This window comes from Larus michahellis, chromosome 3 (assembly GCF_964199755.1).
Source record: "Larus michahellis chromosome 3, bLarMic1.1, whole genome shotgun sequence".
Taxonomy (NCBI): domain Eukaryota; kingdom Metazoa; phylum Chordata; class Aves; order Charadriiformes; family Laridae; genus Larus; species Larus michahellis.
Window position 1 is genome coordinate 57,051,338 of NC_133898.1, and position 24,625 is coordinate 57,075,962.

Below are 24,625 nucleotides of genomic sequence, written 5' to 3' on the forward strand. Positions count from 1 at the left end.
CACAGAGATTATATTTTTGGAGATACCAACACACTGCCATGAATTCTATAGTATGTGCAACTCTAAAGCATTTTTTCATGGAAGATTAAATGCTTATATACAGCATCTGAAATTATTATTGATTACATTTTGGAGTTGTATTCACACATTGAAAGTTTGCTGATTTACTGTTTCAGTGGGTTTTCAAAGCATCTTCTAGCAGGATTTATAGAAGCTATAGCAGTATTGCTAACTCTAATGATTTTATCACAAGTCCTGCTGTATTTGATGTTGTATTTTAATAACTGTCTCCTGGAGTACAGTGAATATGTGAGAATTCCTCCTTTTAGTTCTAAAAATAATTCTCTTTCGTCCTAGTGACTAAAAAAAAATGAACATTTAACCCATTTCTATCTGTGTTTGCTCACAGACAAAAAAAATAAAGTAGATCAGCATTTGAATGGGAATCTCACTGTTCTTTTCAGCTTAATGCATCTCTCTCTATTTTTCCAATATTGATACTTGAGGTTGGTAATACTCCTCAAGGAGAAGAGATAAACAGTATTGTCTAACACTTACAGACCACATAAATTTTTCAAAGGGGTCATAGTAATTATTTTGGAACAGACAGTTAAGGTATGTCCATCAGGAGTGGAAGTTAACTTATATTAAACTCGTGAGGTTTATCTCTGTGTTCCTGCAGTGAAGACACATTTCATGTGTAATATTTGCTGTATTACTCATCTCTTTCACCTCCAGTGTACTGGTCCTGAGCAGTATTTTGGGAGCTGCTGCCCCTCCTTGCTGTGGCCACCACTGGAAGGTTTCTAAGTGCAGGCCAGCTCGGGAGTAAAACAGTTTGTCCTCACTTTTTCCAAGTGTTTCCTCTCTGCATCTCCATGAGCAGTGTCCTGTCAAGCTTGGGATACCCATATTTAGTTGTCCCCATATAGGTGTCTGCATGTGTGGTGGGTGTCTGATCTCCCGTAATGGTCTGTGAAGATTTAGTCCATACAGACAATGGAGCTAAGCAGGTGATTTAGCTCATCCTAATGTAGATATCTGGAGGCTGATCAGCTCCAGCCTCCACTAAGTGTATTGGCTATAGTGGGAATTTCTTGTTTAGCATGCCGGGGAGGTATTTATATATAGCATTGAAGTTTAGGTGTCTTACTCCCAAATTGAATCCCATGCGTCTGACCAGAAGCCGAATTATGTTGCTAAGGGAATGCCCTCAATGTAGCATTCCAATGGCTGCCTTGAGACGCTGAAGGCACAGGGTGGTCTTCACAAAGTCCTATTTAGCTTTCCTAGCTGGTCATATTTCTGTTTGCTCCTACCTAACACCATTTGATGTTTTACTATCTTACCTCACCTCAGACAAAGGATTTCTGTTACTAAAGCACATTTCTTGCTTTAGGTTCCAGTTTTCAGTAAAGTTTCAGCTTTCAGTAGAAAATTACTTCCTTTTCCTCACATCTAATTAATGTTAGAAACCACCTATTTTTAAAAGTGCTGCAATATGCCAGGCTAAATTCTGTTTTTATGTACATAATGATCTTGTGTACTAGTAATGAAAAATTATTATAAAATTAGCGGTTTGAAATAAAGCTTTTTGTGGAGTTCAGTCCAGCCCTTGTTCATCATTTTCACTGTTTTGTTTTGAACAGGAGTCCTGTGCTTGTGTTCCAGTGTGTGCATCGCCATGTCATTTGCCTAGACTGCTTCCATTTGTACTGTGTGACTATGCTGAATGACCGTCAGTTCATCCATGACCCGGAGCTTGGCTATTCCCTGCCTTGCGTAGGTATGTTTTGGCTAATTTTCATTTTAAAAATGTATGTGGTTTTGATTTCAGGGCAAGATTTTTTTAATCGTCTATTACTTTTGAGTATATCTGTGGAATTATACCGTTTTTGTAGGAGTTGTTTCATTTCATGGAGAAAACGTTTGAATATTGAAGTGGTTCTTGTTGAGCATGTGAACTGGAGAATTAACTGGATTCCAAAGGGCATTTCTTTTAAAAGCAAGTGCATACTTTCTTCACATTAGTATTTGATAATCATGAAGGGCTAGCAGAGGATAGCATTACACTTCTGGTTAAAAAAAAAAAGCCGTTGACCTCCACGTTTCCACTTTCAAATTCAGTTAACTTGTTAACTTTTTTGGCCTGTCTTCAAGTACTAATAAAAATGGACTGCAATTGGAATTTCAAGTAGCTTTCCTGGTGATGAAGTTATTGGTAATAATTGTCACCTCATTGAATGAAATGTAGATCACCCTGAGAAGGCTGTAGATTATCTGTTTTACCTGAGTAGGAAACAACGTTTGACTTAACTAAACAAAAGCTTACACTGAACCTGGAAGATGTGTTTTCAGAATTGATTTCATTACACTGGCACATGGACTGCAAAATTCTCAAAAATTCTACTGTGAAGAAATATATTAGAATTTATTTTTTCAGTTGCTAAATTTGCATATTTGGATATATGTTTGTCACAAGTGCTGTATACTGGTATTAGAATAATTTTCCAGCATATTAGAAGCTGCATAGAAGATGGATTTGCCTGGCTACCTGAATGGCTGACAAATCAGTTTCAAATCAGTAGATGGGAGAAAAATCGACAAAATTTCTTAGGAGAGTGATATTTACTTAATGTGAGGACATGCATTGAGGATATTGAAAGTACACTAGTAAGAACCATTTAAAATTACCTATTTTTAATTGCTTCAAGAGCAATCTAGCAGTGGTCATCAGTTCACTTTTCATTAAATTGCTGTTTATGTGCTGTCTTGCCGGGTTTCATTTTACTTCTCCCCAACAGTTTTCTCTGCTGCTGCGTTTACACACTGATGTCATACTGCACAAAACACTTTTTAATGTTATGTTAGAAAACTTGCCATGAGGAGCCTAACAGGAACTTTCTACCCAGTGCTCTTCCCTTGATCTTGACATACTGTAGTACTGTGTGGTCAGACTGTACTCTCCGCCTCCCTCTTTGCTTCTCCAAAATGTAATCCATTTTCTCCTCCCACACAAATTAATTAGCTGCTTGAGATGAATGCACCCTTTCCCCCCCGCCATTTATCATTTATTTTCCCTGTTCTCCTGTTAGCTCCTTAGGTTAATCAGTTATCCCAACGGTGCAGCAGGTAACTCATCTTTCTCCTCTCTTGTGGGCCTTCTTGCAGCCATGGCTAGTGTCACAACGCTTCCTCTAGTTCAGGCTCCTATGTTAAACTGATGGCCCTTCCATCTTCTCTGTCTGTAAACCCGTTGCTGGTCATGCTGCGCAAAACTTGTATTAGGATTTTTCCGTGTATCTTGCAACTCCAGTTGTTCAGAAGTTTTATTCTATGTGTTGAAGTTGACTACTATGGGAATTGAGTGGTAGAAGCAGAGCAGGAATGGGATGAGGAGAAAATGCAAGAAGACAGAGCTGAAATGCTCAGGGATATGACTTCAGTCTTTGAAAGGTGAGAAAGACGTAAGGAAGGGAGACAGTCAAGGATGCACAAAGGATGACTGTACTTCTACTGTTCAAGTGTGATAGGTTCAGCTGTGGGAATGGAAAAGCAGCTGTGGCTGCCAGTCCAGCTTCAGCTGTGTTGTATTTTAAATGTTAAAATATCTAAATATGGAAAAGCTAAAATATTGCTAACCTTATCGTTTCAGAACTCCTCAAATCAGAAAGTTGTTTTCAAAATACTATACATCAAAGTAGTGCTAATAGTAGTATTGGTATTAGTAGTAGTAATAATAATAATAATACAATTGCAATACATTTTCTCTTTCTGTTGTCCAGTTAGTAAGAATGTGTCTTGGAAAAATTTCTGTGGATGTGCTGCCCTGTGTCGGTGAAGCGCATAGTTTAGGCATGCCCCAGTGCAGTGCTGTGCAGTACAGGGATTCTTGAGCTAGAAGCCGAATCATGATGCTGAAGGGAAGGAAGTATAGTAGTGTCTGTACAGGATGTAGGTCAGGCTCTTTGATGCTTCTGGTAGGCTGATGAAGACTGATCAGGCAAATACAGCTTCAGGACCTGTGCTAGTGTTTCTGCGCAGTGGTGCATGGTGCTGTCTAGGCATACCTGCTTGCTCACAGCCAGCCCGATTATCTCTTAAGAAGTATTGGCATTATAATGTGCTGGCATGCTTTGTGTTGGAGAGGTTCTCAGTCACAGTTTCTGAGTATTCACGGTTTTAAAAAATGCTCCATCTAGACCTAAAATTGATTGCTACCTCTGTCAGTTCTCTTTGTTGTGTTATCAGTTCTGTATCAATAAAAGCATTTGTAAGCACTATCTTTCAGACTGCTTTGCAGGATGGAGAATCTGAACAGTGCTGTTGTAACTTCACTGGTTCATTTCTGCAGCTACCTGAACCTGACTTTCTGGTATGCAAGAGATTTGTTTGTTTCTAGAATTAAGTTATATTTGAGTTAGGCACTGATGACTATTTTTCGTCCTTTGAGAAAGTCATGAGGCCGAGTTGCATCATGCCTGTGAAGAAGAGGAATACCTGAGTTGCCAACCCCTTCTCTCTTATCGTTCAGCTACAAAGGATTTTAGCTTCCTTCATAGCTATGGATCCATCAGCTTTCATCAGCAATGACTTCAATTAAGAAACATTCAGAAGAGTATCATGTGATTTGCTTTTCCACTTATCATGGCATTCCTAGTGAATAGTATAAGATTGCATTTTGCAATCTTCATTTTTGCAACTGCACTTTTCAGTTTGTATTTACATATGAGGACGATAAAGCACTGTTTGACACAACTTTCTCTAATTACCTCAGTGAAGCCTAAAATTATTTCCCCTTGACAGGAATGAATACCATGGGACATGCCAAGAAAAGACTTTTCTGTGGCAACACTTGTTTAATAAGTGTTATCTCTAACAGAGCATGATTCAAAGCAAAAAATATTGGATCTGAGCTTTATTGAAAGGTTAGATGTTGATTTGAGCCTGCTTCTAAAAGGAATACAAAACAAAGTCGTATTTGCTGTAATGAGATTTATGTTATGGTAGGTGACCAGGTTGCACAGACAGATCAAAACAGTCTGTATTAGTACATATACTTTTAAACATAACAGACTAATGCTGAATTAGTATTCACGGTATCTTGAACAGAAAATACTAATGTTCTGAGTTTGGACTTTGTAAAAATTATTTTACTTTTCCATTTTCATGTAAGAATGGATTTCCTTAAAACCCAGCCCATTTCTCCAAGGCATATGTGCATACGTTGCCCTAGAACTATACAGGAGGGTTTGGTTTTGTAATTAAGCCTATTTAAATTGTTTGCACTTCCAATTAGTTCTGTTCATTCTAGTGTTTTTCAAAAATAGAGGTAACATAATGAACATAGCCCGCAGTTTCCATTAACATTTGACTCACTGTTCCCGATTTTTATCAAGGGAGTGTACCAACATAGCAAGTTTTTTATATCTTTTATTGGATCAATCTAGAGGTGAAAGCACCAGACACACAACAGAATAAAAATAAACAGCAGCTGCTACAGCAAAGGGTCACTGTGACAGACAAGATCAGTGTTATCACATGTGTATGATAACTTGAGCTGGAAAGAATCTAGGGATTTCACATAAACAGTGCTTCTCAAGTAGGTTTAATTTTTTGCTTCCCGGCACAAATATACCAGAAGATGCATTTTGTCATTGTGTTCAGGTATTTTGTGCAGTTATACCCTTCCTTTCCTTTGATTTCTGTTATGTGGCCTAATTAAGCAGGAGATAGTACATGTTAGGAAGGCGGCTATCATCTCAGCTGATGAGCTATGATATATCACCTTGATAATGCCATAACTTCACTTTGTTCCAACACAAAATGTGTCATTGCTGTGATTTTTGGAAGAACAACATTAATTCCTTAGTGCTTAGCTGCTAATCTAGTGCCAGGCAGCACTACTCCAGCTGAGAACAGCCAGCGTTGAGGACCAGAGCTCTGCGCACAGGAACTGGTGCATTGGTAGGATTAGCTGCTCAGAGCAGTGTGGCAGCAGCCCCGTGATTCAAACCCACTGTGTCAGCTCAGAGCAAGGACTTACAGATAGGAGCTGGCTGAATTTCATTGGTCATTAAAATAAAAAAGTAAACATTACAGATTATACTCTCTCTGCCCTTGTTAAATGGCAACAAAAATCTATCCCATCTCTCTGTATGGTGTCTTGTATTAATGAGGCTTCATGCATAGAAATTTCCATGAATGGTGACCTCCAAGTATCTTTGAAATAATTAATAAGGTGCTTAGAGGGACAGATTTGCATATGCATGAAAGATCATTTATGGTTATTTAGTTACTGTGCGGGCAAAGAATCTCATAGCATTACCTCAAAGCAGGAATTGTATACAAATATACAATATATTGCCCCATTTAAACACATACTGTTCCTATGAACACTGTTTCATTTTTAAAATAGCACTATGGGTCTTGGCCCCCAGGGTAAAATAAACTTCCGCAGATCTCTGATAGAAGAAAAGTTGGTGAGGCCAAGGAAAGGCAAGGTTTTACACTGCTGTAGGCACTTTGCAAAAATGTCTTTGCATCAGTTTATTTCTTACAAGTAATCATATGCATGACGTATTTTAAAGGAATGTGGATAAAAGATGCAGTTCTGGTGACTGTAAAGCACTATTGTATCTGGAAGTAATTTGATTTTACCACACAGGTACATAAATAAATAAGTGAAATTACCACCAGTTTGTGTACGGAACTGCTAATAAAAAGGGCTAAAGCTTTAAAGTATAATAAATTGCCTTAAGAGCCATGTTCCATTGCAAGAAAGCTTCTGGGGAACGATTAAGGAGGCATATGTATTGAGATTAATTTTTTTATCCCCATTACATGCTATTTGTATAATAACAGTATGTTCTTATTCCTATGGGGGAAGTCAATGCAGTGGTGAATCTCTGAATCATCTTTCAAAATCATAGTGCTCAAAAAACCCCCAGGAGAATAAATAGGTAGCCTAAGCGAAGTTTGCAAGTCAAAGGGAGGAGGAAAACTGTATTTGATTTGATCACTCTGAATAGTGTGTTTGAATCATAGATAAAAATCTCTGTTATATTTAGGAAGGTGTGTTTTGTGGGGCGTAAAATGGAAGAGAGCACCAGTTGGTACAAGAAATAAGATTTAGCTGCTGTGAAGCCTCTCTATGTCAACAGTTTCTGAAATCTGTGTTCGCCAATAACCCATATTAAAAATATTTGAAGTAACTTAGGAAATCAGTAAATGCAGAAAATGGCAGTGTATTATTAAAGGAATAAAATAAAAGGGTTTGAAGGCACACACATTTACAGCTTTAGGAAGTTCTTCAAAATGCTTAAGTTTAATATTTAGGGGGTATTAAATTCTTGACAGCTATAAACTTTTTGTAATTTCTTGTTGGTATGAAATATCTGAGTGTACAGAAGCAGGTGTAGGAGGCTGGAGAAATGCTGTTTATTTTTTATGTATTGTACATCTTAGAAGAAGTTTTTTCCACTCTGGGGAATTAATAAACAAGCAATTACAGTTTTCAGAGCATTTGTGGTGACAGTTCTAGTTGTATTTTTCTTTTTCCAGCATTGCCCATGACAGGGAAAATGCAGATACGCAACGATGTTGTCTATTCCTATTCTTAAAGGGATATATGAGCATCTTCTGGAAGGGCATTTGGCAATAACTGATTTTTTTCCCCCCCTCTTTCCTGGACTCTTTCTATCATTAATTTCCCATGGCTGAATTCTACTATCTAGTCTAAAGAGGGGTTGCATGCCCAGTAAGGTGCTTGTTTTCATTGTCCCCAAGGGGAAGCTGGTTACTCCTTCTGCAGAGGGAACGCAAGGACTGCAGTGGTGAAGGGCGTTATAGAGGAGGAAACCCTTTTCTTGTCAACCCCAAAAAGTTCTTCATAAAAAGCAGATTATACAAGCTACTATACACATACATTGGTTTGATGAACAGTGAACCTTAGATCATTCCCCTGTATGAGGATAATTGAAATGTTCAGCCTACTCATTAGTTCTGACTATATCTTTCCTGTGTATTATGGGCAGAATAAGTATTTATTAGGGATTATTTCCCTTCTTCATATTCATACTATTACAGCTATCTTATTATGCACATTTGTATGTATGTTTTTTTGTCTGTATGCATGTTTTTATGTAGTTTGAACATACTCCATTGACTTTGGTGTATATATTTCTTAGTAAGAGGCAATATCTTTCCCTTTGGGCTTATTATTTGAGTAGTTAAAACATGGGATGAGAAGCAGAGGGAAGAAATCATGTAGAGGTTACACAAGAGATCACTGACAGAGTTTATGTTGGAACCCAAGTGCAGTCAGTCTCATTACAGTGCTTTTCCCATGAACATATTACTTCTTTTTCACCCCTAAAGTGTTTTAAAAGTAGATTCTTCTAATTTCCCGTCTTTAACTTTCTGCATCTCTTGTTCAATATGCTAAGATAGGTAAAGATTTTTTTCTGTAAGACTGTATGTGCACTGAACAAGTGGCATAGCTCTGTGCAGCATTCTGGAGGAGACAGCCTTGTTGACAAAAGATCGTCCACTCCCCCTATTATTTTTTAAAATTGTTGGGACCCTGTCAGAGAAAGCAGCTAGACTGCTATCTACCCTGGTCTAGCAGGTGAAGCTAACGTGACATCATTCAAGTAATAACAAGTTTACTCCAACCAGAACTTTGATAGAGAAGAGAACTAAAAGCATATACACACAGTTTTTACTCTCAAGAGTTGAATTGAATTTGCAGCATTTTCCTGAGGAACTTTTTATGGTGGTCTGTATTCTCCTCTCACTGTGGGCATAAAAGAAGCATGAGCCGACAGTGTATCAAGTGGTTTTTTGTGTTCCTTTACTAGCACGAGCACGTGAGGCTAGCTCAAAGGACGTGGTTAGAAGTCACAACAGCTCCTTCATTTCCATTTTCAGTGCTGAGTGAAGTTCGAGCAGCCATGTCTGAGGTTAGTTCCCTCAAGTCTTTGCTCCGTTTCTGTAGCAGCTGATTGCCAACTCTGTACCTAAACAGCCTCAAAATCTATAGAACAAACAGAGCTTGATCCCGCTGTATATTTGAGCCAGGCATTGGATTCTTCTCTGAGAAAAACTACAGTGAAATCATACCATGTGATCCTTACAAAAATCTGAGTTGCCATAATTAAATTCAGCACGAGATGTCTTACCATAGGTGTTTTTCTCCCTTATCTCTTACTAGTTCTTCTGTTGCAATATATTTCTTTTGTAAATTGCATGGAGATGACAGTGTGCATAGGCTTACTCTGGTTAGCAATAATGAAGGACAAGAGATAATGAAAAAAACTTGCTTAGAAATTAATTGGCTTTAAGACCAACTAGGAATTAACTTTCAAAGCAGACTTCTTGTCCTGTAAAATAAGACGTCCAGCGTTAAAGTAAAATAGACATACTGAAGCAGTGGCAGAAGTGTGTGTGTGTGGGGTCTATCCATCTTTCATCATTTCTGTGTCCGGCTGAAGTGGAGGTGAATTTTTGTTTCAGATGGAGTCAGTGAAAGCTGTGACTTTGTCTTTGGAAATGAAAGTCTTTGTTCTGACTGAAAGTGCTTCTGCCCACGTTGGTTTGTCCTATAATAATCACTTGCTGTGGGTATGTGGTTGGCAAGTCATTTTTAATGTGCCATCAGATTAAGAAAAATCATCACCTACATGAACAATGAAATCAAGTAATAGAGTCTTGTTAGTCATCAACTTTACACTCAACTTCTTGAAAGGTTTTTAATTTAAGCTGTTTTCTAATTCATCTTATATAAGTGCTTTTATAGCAAGTACAATGATTTTGACTGTACCTCCTTGAAGTCTGTCTTCTCCAGAAAAACGTAGTTTTTAAGGAAGAAGGATCAGCTTCTGAACAAGAAACTTTTGTGTTCATTCATGGCTGCAGATTCACTTTGAACCAGGACTGGATTCAGTTGTCTCTGGATGGTGCCTAGAAGTCCTGAATGGCCTTGCTTGGTGCTCCCATTCTAGTCTGTGGGCAGTTAATGTTAGTGAGGAAGACGCTGGGTGAAATATGGGGATAATGGAGATAAATGGAAGGAAGGAATAATATAGAGGGAATAGGGGGAAGAGGAGTCATGAAGGGAAGGAACTGAGAGAGAGGCAAAAGAAGCAGTGCATTAAGGAGAAGTGTTGGTGACTATTCAAGGAATGAAAGAAAAAAGATCTAAAGAGAGAGTGTGGGTAAAATGAGAAAATAATGCTTCCAGCTTCACTCATGTTTTGTCAAGGCTAGCAGTTTAGTTTTTAATGACAGTAGTTCAGTGGTTTTTATGTGGACTGTTTCTTCCACAGACTGAGACACCCGAGTGTTTCTCCTAAAAATGTCCAATGGACTGTAGAAGATGCTGATTTTTACAGCTGGAATGTGCTTGAGGTGTTTATCTTACACTAAAGCAGCCTGAGGGGAAGCTGACCTTTCATGCCTGGATAATTAGAGGTTTCCTAATGGATCAGTATTTATCTGAGCAGAGGGTCTCTTTCAGTATAGCGTCATCTCTGAAGTGGGCTGTGCAAGCAGCAGCCTTTGTAAGAAATCATTACAGTCTGCTCCTTATCTACTCCATAAATAACCTGCTGGGACCAACTGTGGCACATTCAGCATGTGTTTAGTCTCTGAAGCCTGGTGATTAATATTCCCCGAGTCACTTTCTGAGCCTTGGTCTCCCACACGGCAGCATGTAGAGCTGCTGCCACATCGCAGAACCGGCTAAGGACATTCCCCTTCAATGAGGAGTTGGCTTTAATTAAATTTCTGTGTCTGGAAAGTGAAAATCTAATTTTCTTTTTGACATTTTCTATATTACTACTTAGACAAAATTATGAAAATAATTAATCCCTGTGAAGCAGACATCAGCATTATAAGGGGTACCAAAATATTGCATATAAATAATACTACTAATCGCCAATCTGTTATAATTTATTGATGCAAGTTCTTATTAAAACTCTTAAATCAGATTTGTTCTTGATATAGCAGATGTGTCAAATGATTACACAATGTAGGTGCAAGTGAGGGTTATAAAAAGTAACATGGTTCAAACTACATCTCAATAAATTCTATCTCCCAAGAAATGTATTTCAAAAAAAAGAATGAAATGGGGGGGGAAAGAGATAAGGTGTACCATTTAGAAAAGATAATTTTATTCTGTATCTGGGTCAAATACAGTCCAATATAGTAGTAGCTGAAATTGGTGATGGATGAAAGGTCTGTATGCAATAGCTTAGTGTTCTCATTCTGGTCCATGGGGAATCCATGTTCACATTACAAAAGCCATCATGTCACCTACTGTCAGTTGGTAGCCTTGTTTCCTTCCCTAAGAATGCAGAAAAGGACCTTGTAAATGTGGAAATCAAACTGCCTCTTTGTAGCTGAAGCACTTTGTGGAAATCAGAAGTGGGGTGGAACAACATGGTGTCATTTGCACTGATGAAATGCCACTAAGGTGCAATCTGCAGTGCTTTTATCAAGATCCTTTCATGCTAACTAAATAATAAAAGGTTTATGAACTCTGAACATCTGCACATTGCACTGTGTCCGTCTTGGCATTGACGGAAGCATCACACTTCTGTATTTTTCCTTAGAATTTGATGCCATAGGCCAATTTCAAGAATTGGTCCTTGGATATTGCAACTGTAATCTATCTGCTTGGGATTGGTTAGGGCTTTTTTTCTGAATGGTTTGGAACTGCCATTGCACAGAGAGGGTAGCTGGAGCAATGGCACTGAATAAAGGCAGTTGGGAGAAGACCGTGGAAAGAGGTACTTGTCCAAGTGAGTTTGGATTGCAGGGTCACAGCCTCTTACAATAAGACACTAAACAGTCAAGCTATTGCTTATACAGATTTGCCACCACATGATAATAGAGTAGTCTTATTTGGAAATAAGTCTACGTTCTCTAAGATAAAAAATACATGTGTTTAAGTAGATGTTGAGTTTTAATAAGGTCTTGTAAAGGAATTATTCAAAGGCTTACAGTTAGCATTTTTTACTTTGATGCCTGATAAATTTGGGCTTGTTTAGAAATGTTTATGTTTCATTTTCCAATTTTAGAAAGCAATGTAGCCTCATTATTTTAATTAAAGTAACAGGACAATAGGATCTGCCAGAACAATTTAATATCCCTATATTTATTGCATTATTTTATGTTTTGACCTTTAAATATATGTAAAGACTTTGCAATTTGCAGAGTTTAGGTGAATAGCATGGCTGGACAGAATCAGGGACACCTAAAAAGGAGCTTTCCTAGTGCATGATTCAGTCTGATCCATAGCCAAAGTAGGGGATAAAAGGCAGAAGAGATGCAGTTAGTTGAGAATGACAATGAAACTCATGTTTTGCCTATACATTGTTTAAATGGCTTGAAAATTATGATGAAGGAGGTTCTTATAAGACTTTCCAATTACTGAAATGCTCATGGAAGTGAAACTTGCCAGACCCTTGCTAGTTGTGTCCTTCACTAACAATTTAAGTTTGAACAGTATTCACACATTCCCTGTCAATATCTTTGTATACTTTGCTTACTGCAAATGCTTATGGATTAATTTCAACAGTAAATAATATGTCGTAATACAGTAAAGTTCATAAGATTACATAATATGTGGAATGTTATGCCTTATGGGCTTTGAACAGGCCTAGACTGAAGTACCAAGATGCATCCTACAATCTATTTATTTGTAACAGAGGTCAGAATGTTATGAGAACAATTATATTTGGAACTGAGAGCGACTAGTAGCATCCTGGTATGCTCGCAGAGTCACTCACTATCTGCCTGTCAGTACCTGTTTTCTTCTCTTCTCTGTTCCCCTTTGCCCTGCATGTCTCTTTTTAAACCTCATAAAAAATGAGGCACCTGCTATAAAAGCAATGACCTGGTAAAGTGTGCAGTTGTCACTTGGTGTGCGCCTCAGCTCCCCCACCTTCAGTTTTGTGGCTCACACTGCACAAGACACTCACCAATCCTTCAAGAATGCTTTACTGTTGGACTTTTATTGAGATGGCCAAAATATCCAGGGCAGAATTTCATTGTATTAACATCAAATCAGAATTCCGAAGAAATTCTCATCACCGTTTAAGGTATTTGGTTGTGACTGTGAATTGTATTATATATGTGTAAAACACAAATAGCTTAGTTGTAGGTGTTAAAAAACAGACAAATGAAACATCTTACAGGGAAATACAGTGAAAAAGCTGTGCACGGTAAAAGTCTCCTGCTTAGTTGTTTTGATTTCTGTCTCTCTCTTTGTTCTTTTGCTTTTTTTTTCCAAGAGTAAGCCTATCCTGATTTTACATTATTTCTTTTCACAATTTATTTTTTCCTTTTTTTTCTTCTTTCTGAGAAGCATAATATTTTCTATTCTGTCCTTCACTGCCATTGCCTTTGTTCTCTGCCCATCTTTGTTGCCTTATTTTCTGATTCCTAAATATTACTGGCTCACCTTCTGATTCTTTTCCATCTCTTTTCCTCTTGCTCTTCATTTCTCCTTTCATCTTTTTTTTTTCTCTCCCTCACCTTGTCATGCCTTGCTGTCTCCTCCTGCCCTCGTCTTTCTAATTGAGATTCCAGTCACTCTTGATCTCTTCTGTAAGGACCACAAAGCAGTGAGGCCTTGGGGCAGATAAAAGCGTAAGGAAAATTGACTCTGGAGGTGGAGTAATGTAAAGGGGTCACTTCCGAGGGTCAGTTTTATTGTCTGTGATCACTAGGAAAAGGGCATTTGGTATTGTCCCTTGGCAGCATAGGTGAACCAGCGAGGTCTTACTGCCTGACCTTTTCTTTCCTGTCTCTCTGTGCCCAGCTTAGACACCAACCAGTGAATCATGAGCAGGAATATTCACATTCACTTGTTGCGCTTGTGACACTGTGACTGCGTGTCCCCTGGAGAGAGGCCGTGGAAGGAGTTACAAATGAAGGCTGGTCCTCTCTGATAACTTGGTCCAAGACAGATGCTTGGGAAAGAGAATCCTATGTCAAATGGAGTGTGGGGATTAGGGGCTTGCTTACTTGTTTTGTGACTAACAAATGATATTTTATTCATTATCCTTACCAGGTAGAAAACAATTAATGAGCATTCGAGGCTTTTTTCTCTCTTTCCTTCTGTAGACATTCATGCACATAAACATGCATAGGCACAGCCTTCAGCAGGACTTCTGGCCAGCTAAAACACAAACTAAAGTACCGAAAGTGGAAGAGTACCAAAAGTACCAAAAAGCAGAAAAGTCCTTTTGTTTGCTTTCTACTGTGTTTGTAATATGAAAGAGGGCAATGCCAGGTACAAAGGAAGCTCAGCTTGTCAGTTAAATAGGCTGCCTGGCACAGTCAGATTTTGCTTTTCATGATCCATTGCCCCAGGTAATATCCTCTCTTTATATCACTGCTGGAGGAAGGCTGGAAATTATGGAGGCGTTTTTGGTAATAACTGCTAGCAGGGAGACAGTATTTACCAGAGAGTCTGCGATGAGACTCTCAGGTAAATAATACGCATTTTAGAAAAACTACCTAATTATGTATTTAATCGCTTGGAGCCGTTCCAGTCACTTGGGAAAATAATGTGCATTTTGTAAATCTGCCTAATTATTTATTTGTGAAGTAAGTCATTCTAGCCTCTGGGGTAACTAGTGTGAATTTTATGACTTTCCATACAGATCTGTTCTGCTTGAGAATGTCAGTATTTAGAAAAAACCACCTCACCACGCAAAAATACCAAACCAGGAGAACGCAAAAATACGTTATTAGCAAATGCAGGGGTTTGCCTACTTTTCTATCCAGTGCTCTAATATTTCTATAAAGGCTTCAAACTTTATTCTGCTTTAACATAGCTGTCTTCTATTCTCAATGGGAAGATGAGCAGTGAAGTGCAAGCAGCCGTATTTGTAGATGGCACACTGTCTGAATAGGGAGTTTTGAAGCCACTAATGAATGAGACTAACTCTAGTCAACAGTTATTAAAAGCTAGAGCACAGTTAAGGTCAGAAACTGCATAACGTCTTTGCACTGGACATGACAGTTTTCTCTTAAAATGGTATGAATAATGAATTGCATACTTTGACCATAATTAGTTACTAGCAAGGGAACTAAATGTCTGATATATATGTCAGAATTAAAATAAGCAATTTTTTTTAACGCATATATCAGTTCACGGGGAGTTATTTATTCTACTTGTATATGTTCTTCCCTCTCTCGATTTGTGTTTTTTTCACTCTGGGCTTCTTCCTTTATTCACAAATTCATAGACTAGTTTCCATAGTTATCATGAAAGGTATTCTGAATTTACTTGGTGTGGCTCTGTATTTGCTGTGCGTTTTTAAGTGCTACAGAAGTCCACCTGAGAAATTAGTTTTTATTTTTGCAAAAAGCTAGAAATAATTTTTGTGAGAAAATATCTCAAGGCAGAAGTATTTATAGCGAGGTGGGGGTTGGTCTCTTCTCCCAAGTAACAGGCGATAGGACAAGAGGAAATGGCCTCAAGTTGCGCCCGGGAAGGTTTAAACCGGATATTAGGAAAAATTTCTTCACTAAAAAGGTTGTTAAGCATTGGAACAGGCTGCCCAGGGAAGTGGTTGAGTCATCACCCCTGGGGATATTTAAAAGATGGATAGATGTGGTGCTGAGGGACATGGTTTAGTGGTATCTTAGCAATGACAGGTTAACGGTTGGACTTGATGATCTTAAAGGTCTCTTCCAACCAAAATGATTCTATGATTTACAAATGGCATATTTAATGAAAAGTATAATTTTTATAATAATAAATCTAGTTAAGGGGAATTATATGAAAAATGAATTTATTGACCTTTCATTTTCTTACAAAGTAAATTAAGGTTTACTTCTAAAAATGCAAAATACCATCAGCATTTAGCATATTTTCATTATCAAAACAAATGTAGAATATTGTTCAAGAAAAAAAATCTTAATGTGTCGATTTGCAAAACTATTCATAGCCTCCCTATCACCTCCCAACTTCGTCTAGATTTATAGGCACGTTGCATGAAATTCTTTTCCCATCAGAGAAGCAACATCAAAAGCTGAGGACGAAGCTGTCACATTATGTCTGTAATAAATGTTGCCCCTAAAGGGCCTAATCTCTTGTGCTCGGTTGTATGACTTCCACAATAAATAAGAGGAAGCAATTCTGACAAAGATTTCTTATGTCATTCTGTCCCCATATCTCCGTTTCATCCTAGGGTGACCTAGGACTCCCCCACCATTTACTCACTGCTCTTACAGCAAATAACCTGTAGCTCATTTCTTTGTTTCCCTCTTTTTGGAAATTGTGGATATGCTGCTGCTTAGATTCAGTACTTTGCCAATGGAAAGAATATTGTTCGTCTGCAGTGCACAGGAGCATGCGCAATTAGCAGTACATGCTTAACCCAGTTGGTTGGTAGTCAAATGTTTATGTTTATGCATGGAGCTGCCTACTTTCCTGAATAAAGGAATTTTCATGCATCAGACTCATTGCTAGATAGCATCAATGTCATCAAGATGGACTGGTTCACTGAACTGTTTTATTATTTCTTAATAAACCCATTTTCCTTGCATTTTTATAGCATATTTGGAAATACATCCTAACCTGAAAAACACATTGCGTCAAAACACATTGTATTCAAAAGTAATTTCAACCCGTCGTGCATTGTATGACTATCCAGATGCACAGAAAGCATAATAGTGTATTTCATGTACTGGGTGAAGCTCATGAAGGCGTTTTCCTTCTTTTGTTCTACTGCTTTTAATTCTAAGTTCCAGTTAGGCAGTATTCTGTAATATATTTGACATTTAAATGTTGGATTTATAAAATTCAGGTTGCTAATGTTAAAAAAAAAGAAAAAAAGTCACAACAAAACAACCTCCAGTTCATCTGTATTGTTCTAATATTGTTTACAAAATAGTAAGCATTCACAGCATTTGTAGAACTGAAAGAACATATGACACAGTGGATTGACCTCACGCTCTTTAACTACATACTGAAGCTGTGCAAAACAGTGTCATTTGGTGCAAATATCAAGGTCCAAACTTAGAGCAAGCCTAAGGTGATTTAACCTGTGCTTTCACCTTAGCCATGCTGGAGCCTAGACATTAACTAAAATTTGGGAAGGGAAGAGTATTTCTCTAGTATGGGCCAGCTCTATGCTGGGTTTGTTCTTCAGATGCCGTACAAGTTGTATAAGGGACGTTGTTCAACAGACTATGGGCACAAAATTCAGGACAGCGCCTGCTCTTCTTGCGCTGGGAGAGTTTCCTAACTCTAGTGTGGTCCTGCTGTGTGTGTGTGTTAAGGTCACTTTGTCTCTCTTAAAGCAGTCAAAAGCTGTCGATAATCAGTTTGTACAGACTGACAGGAAAGTAGAATAATTGAAGTGATATCGTATGCAACATAAGGAAATTTGTACTCATACTTTTGGTATTGCAGAAATCAGGACTGGCGTGGACCAAGACGTTTTCTCAAAGATGATTACTGCTTTAATTATGGTAATTAAAAGTACCGTGTAATTCATATTATCTCGTGGGTTAAATATTTGAAAGCAACATTAAGTTGCAACAGAGAGTCACAGCTTCTTTTTACCAGAGGTCTTTTTAGTGCTTTTAGAACAGTGTTCTAAAGTGATACTCATTATCCTGCATTTATTGGAGTTACATATTTTTAAAATGGGAGATTTTGCTGCACAACTCCCAGTGAAACGAATGGGAGCTCTGGATGGATCTTGGTATTTGTGAATTTAAGCTAAAATTATTCACAGTTTAAAATCCTTCTCACCCAAAGTTTAAAAGGGTAGCCATTTGAATCTTGAAATTGAAAAGTACCTAGGATGGGGAAAAGCGTTCGGTTTTAATCATAATACAGAAATTCTTTATAATTAATTCAGCCCAGTAGCACAACACTCCCAAATTTGAAACCTTTGGTTTAATGGGACCATGTGTATGTAGGGAGCTTCCTGGCCCTTTAAATTAAAGACCAGAAAACAAAGACTATTTCTTAGATAAATTAGATGTCTTATCTTAGGTGCTATTGGAAAACGTGGATTTCTGCCAACAATAAAGACAAAATGAGATGAAATTCTGTCTCTCAGAATTCAAAAGCACAGAAGAGTCTTCTTATGAATGACAATTCTGTATTTTGGGGAGGTTGCAAATATAAAATGTTCTCTAGACCATATGTTGTGATATATCCAAGGAACCTGAAAATATGGTCCTCTGTCTTTTCTAGTTTCTCACAGTTCTGGTATGATGGCATTCTTTTTTAATTCACTCGTTGCTCTATTTTGAGAGGTGCTTTTACATATGAAATTAAGGCATAGTACTAACAATATGACACATACAGTATGTTATTGTTTGCAGCCAGAAAGTGTATACTAATGCACTGGAAAAAACTGGAAGAGATAGCACTGAAATCTTGGCTTGCTTCAGCCACCCACTTACAAACTGCTGATCTGGCAGCATGTAGACAGAGATTTACACCCAGAAATTTGGGCAAATCCAAGCAGAATGTAGTGATTTGCACGTGCAAAGAGTAGTCCTGATTCAACTTGCTGTTCTGCTGCTTTGAGTAATTATAAAATGAAATGAAAGGACTAAGGTTACTCTAGATTGATGTTTCTGATCCCTGTCCATCAGGTATCATACGTGTACAGATATGGATACATATCTGTATTTGGCTTTGACTTTGTGTCATTTAACTTCATCATGATAAAAATTGTATTTTGGGAAGATAGTGCAATTCATATGCACAAGTACATCTTTATTTAGCTTTACATTACATTTTTATGTTTTTACATTAACGTACATACATAGTTTAGTTTTATTGGTTAAATTTAACTATATCGGCTAAATCTTGATCTGTCCATTCTTTCAATATAAATCAACTTTCCTGAATTTTTCAATCCACTAATTGAATAGCTTTACGCTGTAGTTCTAATCCAGTCACCCTACTGTATATTGAATATCTATTTATAATACTAAAGTTATCACAGCTGAAAGGAAAATATGATTGCGATCAAAGTGATTGCTTTTAAGAATGAATTATTACTTTAGTTATTGGTGTTTAAACACGTATTCTTGTTCTCTTCAGAATATTTTTTTGTTCTTAAATTCTGTCACATGAGGCTTTCCCCTTATTTTAAAAGTCCTTCTCTATTCCTTCTAAGTGGCTAGAGAAATGTAACTTTGCTATGTAAATATATTACTATGTAAATATATTACCTATTAGGCTTAGAAGAGTTTTTCTCTTGCCCTTGGAGAAATGAGATCTTCCAGGCTTCTTGAGACAATCACCACTCAGAAACTGGCCTTCTGTAACTGTCTTAACTCATTTTGTTGAAGCTAGAGTTGAAAAATTTACTGCCAAAGCACTTGTTTCCATTTCCATGTGTGTAAACTAAAACTCTTAACTTTTGTTTAGGTTATCTATGATACATGTTGGTAGCCTATCTGTAAAAGGGCAAATTTAAACTCAGGTTGTGTAGTAAGGTTCCTGTGTGGCTTCTCCCAAATACCACTCTTTGCAGTTTCCCTTGTGTGCCTGCTCGGCCAATCTGACTCCTGAAAAGGTCACTTATTTTATTCGTGTGTCACATTGTATAATGGCACACGCATTAGGTATTCATGTGATCATTTATAAGCTGTGTGGTTACCTGTAGTTATAGCCACTTTAATCAACTCTCCTGCCCTTGTCCCACCAGGATTTAACTGGAGGGCCTTTACAGTTCCAGAACTCTGAGGAATATCAAATTGCATGGGGTTTAGTATAGCCTGCAAGAGAAACATTTTTTTGTTTTCATGTTTTTGTCTTCTCAGAATGTGCACAAACACTGCTAAAAGTTAGATTTGTTGATGAGCTGGTCTGGTCGTTGTTAGAGCTGTGCTGATTAGAGATATCTTGCAAATCTAAGGAATAAAAATGGAAACTTTATGCTCTTAGACAAGGAAGAATCCTTGATTTCCATTGGCACGTGCTTTTAGCTCACAGCAGACTTTAAGATTATGATACTTTTTATATGTTGGAAATCTGCTTTGCATAATTTGAGAGGTTTTAAAAAAAAAAATTATACTATTCCTCTCCCTCAGGGCCCTCTACAGTTGGAATCTTAGTACTAAGGGAGCCTGCTTTTACAAGCAAATGGATATGAAAAATAATCCTAATAAAATTTGTAAAACTCTTTTTAACATTTTTATAGGAATATATTTGTAAAATATACATAGAATACAGGATGAATGATGGTGTTTTATGGCTTAATATTGCTCAGTTAGGATGACTTGCATAGCTCCCTCATGGTTTTGCCCGTTTATTTTATCCATTACAAACTCATGTTATGTATTTATATTTATATGTTATATAAACATAAATACATATTTGTATGTGTGACTAGTATGCGTATATATTCAAGCACAATACATATATGTATACAGTCACACATGCACATAGGTATATAGAAAGATATAGCTTTCAGGTTCGAAGTTAAGAAATGTTAGAAATTGCCATACTGCTTTGGCTGCTTCATTTACTGAAGTCAGATTTTCCTTTTGCATATTTCTCCACAACTCCAAGTGAAGTCATTTGGATATGATTCTTTATGTTATATTAGAAGAATTGAACTACTAACTATTAAGAAACCATAAATGTTTAACATCGTAATGCGAAGCATGCATACTCTGCAAGTGGTTCAGTTACAATGTGATTTTCTGCCTCTATTTTTCACTGTTTCTTTAAGTTGCAGTCTTATATTCTTTCCCTTCCTATGGAATATTCTGCTCCTTTTTCTGCTTGTTGTTTTGTTCATTCATTCATCATTTCATTTAAAGAAAATAAAAATCCAGATTTTCTTACCATAATGTGACACTGTAAACGTAAATGTAAAACTCATGTAGATATAGGAAGAGGAATGAAAGTGAGGATAGATATTAAGAGAAATGAGCAAACATAACGAAAGATGGAGGGGGATTCCAGCCAGTAGGAAGAGCTACAGAAGTTAAAAAGAGGCTGTTGGCTGCAAGGAGAAGGCATGGAATTGGCAGTATCTGCTTCTTCCATGCCCTTGAGAGGGTCACAGCAGTGTGGCGGAGATGATTTCCCCACCCTGGGGAAAGACGCAATGTAGGTAATGCTTTCCTTCTCTCCACCTTTTGGCCTACAGGATTAAAACTACAGAGATTGTCAAGCCAGTATGCCTACTCTGAGGAAGTGAAGGGGACTTTCAGAAAGCTGTTGTTTTGCTGCGGCTGTCTGTTCCCTGTGCTGAACGGCTGTTTTCTCAAGCCTTCTCCTTAGTTTTACTCCATAGATGACCAGTTACTCATTTTGTGTACTCTGTTCATTCACCTTTTCTCATGGACTATCTGGCCATTCACTTTTCTTCCTTCTTTTTATGATATCACTTCTTAATGTCACTTCTCCCTTTTCCCAAAACAACATTTGAGGAATAAATGATATTTGACACTAGGATGTGTTAACTCCACGTGATGTTTATGTCTCATCACTTCTTCACACATGTGTCTAGTTTACTTAAGACCTATGTAGTTTACTTAAAACAAGAGTTTGTTTCCCAGTCTAGCTCAAGGGGAGTTTTATTGGTCCTTACTATTGTAAGCTTGAAAGCTTGAATCTCCACGAGAAATGAAAAAGGCAGCTAAAGGAAAGTTTTAAGGGGGAAAAAAGATGCATTTTAGAAGACTCTAGAAAACGTTTTAAAAAAAGATTCAGTGAGAACAATACTAAAATATGCATAGGGAGATTAATCAAACAATGGATAATGTTGCAAGACTTAAAGATGTTCTGGATGAGTCACTGAACATAGGTGAAAAACAGAAGCAATATTGCAATACCATTAGATACTGTGGGAATTACATTTGAGATAAATATAAGCACAAGAAAAAGTTGGTAGAAAATTATTCTGTCATCTAATTTTGCTGGCTAGTGAGAATCTATATGGCTATTAAGCTCTGAGTGGTTAGCATCTTGGAAACCCTGCTGAAGGACACAAAGAGATCACAGTTATTAGAAGTGAAATGGGACACAATAGCTCTATTAGAACCCCCATTTCTAATAGTCCTTTGCTGCTCTCTGAAGCGGTCAGCACAGCATCTGTCTGTTTCTTCACTGTAAATGGCTGAGTATTCTCTGCAAATAATGCAATCAACTACATTACTGTTAATGCTTGTAAAATCCTTGGTGACTGGGGAAGGACTTTTGTTACCTCAGATGTCAGTTCTAGGAGAAAATAATGCGCAGATGTAACAGATCCTGTTGGATATGGCATTACAGTCCCTGATAAACCAGAATGGGACTATGGCTTACAAAACTGTTAATACCATGACTCTAAAACTTGGTTTCATGTGGAAAAAACTGTGCTAGAAATTTGAATGTCTGGCTTAGTTATGAAATAGGACACTTCTGAATAGTGATCTTCCTGGGAGAAAGAACATTAGTGACGGATGGAAGTGTCGATGAAATGTGTAGTCCTGGAAGAGTTCTACATTAGGAAGAGCATATTGATTTCAAAAAGTGCTCTTAAAAGTGATTCTCGAGTATCTTGGGTTTGTGTGCCCATGTGTTTCAGGCTAACAATGTAGATCATTACTGAAATATTAGTCAACTACATGTCAGGTTTCTTCTGAAATCACTTTAAAACTTGCATTTACACGTTAGAAGTGGGATCAGACCTATAGACTTCAGAGCATACCTTGAAAATAAAATCACTTCTGTTACTTTACCACTTATTTTTTTTCACAGAAAGGTTATTGTATCTGGTCACTCTACAGAATTTATGGTGAGCTTTGTAATGAACCGTGACTTACTTGGCTTTTTTAACATGACTTTATATTCAGAGTTTCTTAGTGGAAAATTGGTACTAAAACTCAAGTTTCCTGATTGAGCAAACAGTATAGATTTGTAGATTCATGTCTGGAAGTCAGCAGGTGCTGGCAAACTGCAAATCAAATTGCAAAGCAGCAAAGACCGTGGAGCTCCAGAAGCAGTGATATTGCTTGTTGCTGTACCAGAAGCATCCTTGATCAAAAGCAACTATATCTCATAAAAGGGAATCTGGTTGCAGGACAAAAAATAAATATGAATAAAGTTATTCAGTCTCAAAGGAGTCTGTGCTGGTATAACTAGCACTGTTGAGGTCATTTTATGAGTCATGCCAATGTACACACATCCTGAAGTCCCTTGATCTCACTACTTGGCATCCTTTCTGTGGCAGAAATCTTCCCAGTTCAGCTTGCTCTATTGCAGTATTTTGTCTCAGGTTTGCTGGAATACTTAGTGGCAGGTATTGTTTCAATTCTTTGGTTTTATTCTCTGGTTTTAACATCTCATTGCTCCCCTCATTATCTCTCTCCCACTCCTTTGTGTTTTCACTTCTCACCTTTAGTCAGCTGAGATCTCCTGATGTCCTCAGAGCAGTGACACTGTCTTTCCACTCTTTAATTCCCTCCCATGTAACTCTCTTTATCTGTGCTCTGTGTCTTTGATTGCCCCCCATCCCATCCTCATTTCTTCCGTCTGCCACTCATTTTATTCTTACTGGGCCATTTCCCCTCCATTCCTGATTGAACTTCACCAATTTTCTCTCTTCTTTTCCAGACTCTCACTGTTTTATTGCTTTGGCAGCATGAGGTATCTCATTTGCTTTCCATCCCCTCTTTTTAACTCTATTGGCCGGCTTTATCTTTCACTCCATTCTTTGGCCTTGTTATGCCTCTTCCCTGCTTTTATCACCTCCCACCTCCACTCCAATTATAAACACTGAATAGGGAAGCAGTTGGCAGCCAGCTTTGCAACTGCTAATGTCCTTTGAATGAGTCAGAGCCTATGGAGTGAATGAAACATAGCCCAGTTTAATTTGGTCAAGCTGTCTCATTTTATTTCATAAGAGCATGGGTCCCAATCATATATTCCTGGTGTCAACATTTCCAGTGGCCTAGTGGGTGAGTGAAGCCCCTTACACTGTTCCTTGGCACAAATACTGCTATCTGTGCATTTCAGCATTTGGGTTGGGGTTTTTTTGGAAGGGGGACAGGGTTGCAGGGAGGGGATTTGTCTTCTCTTTGTTTTCTCTCTTTTATTCCCATTTCTAAATGTCATTATTCTCTTTCTAATGTATTTTTTTTTTTTTAACTTTGCCTACCTTTAAGGCAAAAACTGTTGGAAGATGGGTTCCGTTCTTGAAGCTGCAGGAGAAGGTAGTCAGGCTTGACATTGCAGTGATTCCTCTCAACTGCAAGAAACCATAAAGAGTAGTTTCCCTTGGATTTGTGATTCCTGGTCAATTGACTGTAGTATCTTAAGAATATACAAGCACTGACTGAAAAGTTTCCCACAACTGAGACATTTTAAGGTAAGTCTTCTTTGTGGATTCTCTGCCATCCTAATACATTATGAGCTCTTAGATCCACCTTTCCCATAGACGCAAGGTCCCTTTCCTCTGTCCATCTGCTTATTTTCACAGGAGTTGTGATAATTCTAGTTTGTACTCTGCTGCAAAATCAGCCGAAGTGTTAAAAAACAGGGTGGCTGAGTGTTCTGGGAAAGTGAGGGAAGAGACTGTCAGATGCACACAGTAAGATCACTTAAAAAAAGTCCAGCTCCTCTGAGGCATGATGT

The 24,625-nt window shown here is 37.8% G+C and overlaps 1 protein-coding gene across 1 annotated transcript in view; it reads left to right on the top strand.

Annotated features, from left to right (window-relative positions):
• The window catches only part of PRKN (parkin RBR E3 ubiquitin protein ligase), a 779,388-nt gene that overhangs the window by 483,779 nt on the left and 270,984 nt on the right, over nucleotides 1–24,625 (top strand). The window contains exon 7 of the mRNA XM_074580279.1: nucleotides 1,650–1,786. Coding sequence (XP_074436380.1) covers nucleotides 1,650–1,786 — 137 coding nt within the window. The remainder of the gene's footprint in view (nucleotides 1–1,649; nucleotides 1,787–24,625) is intronic.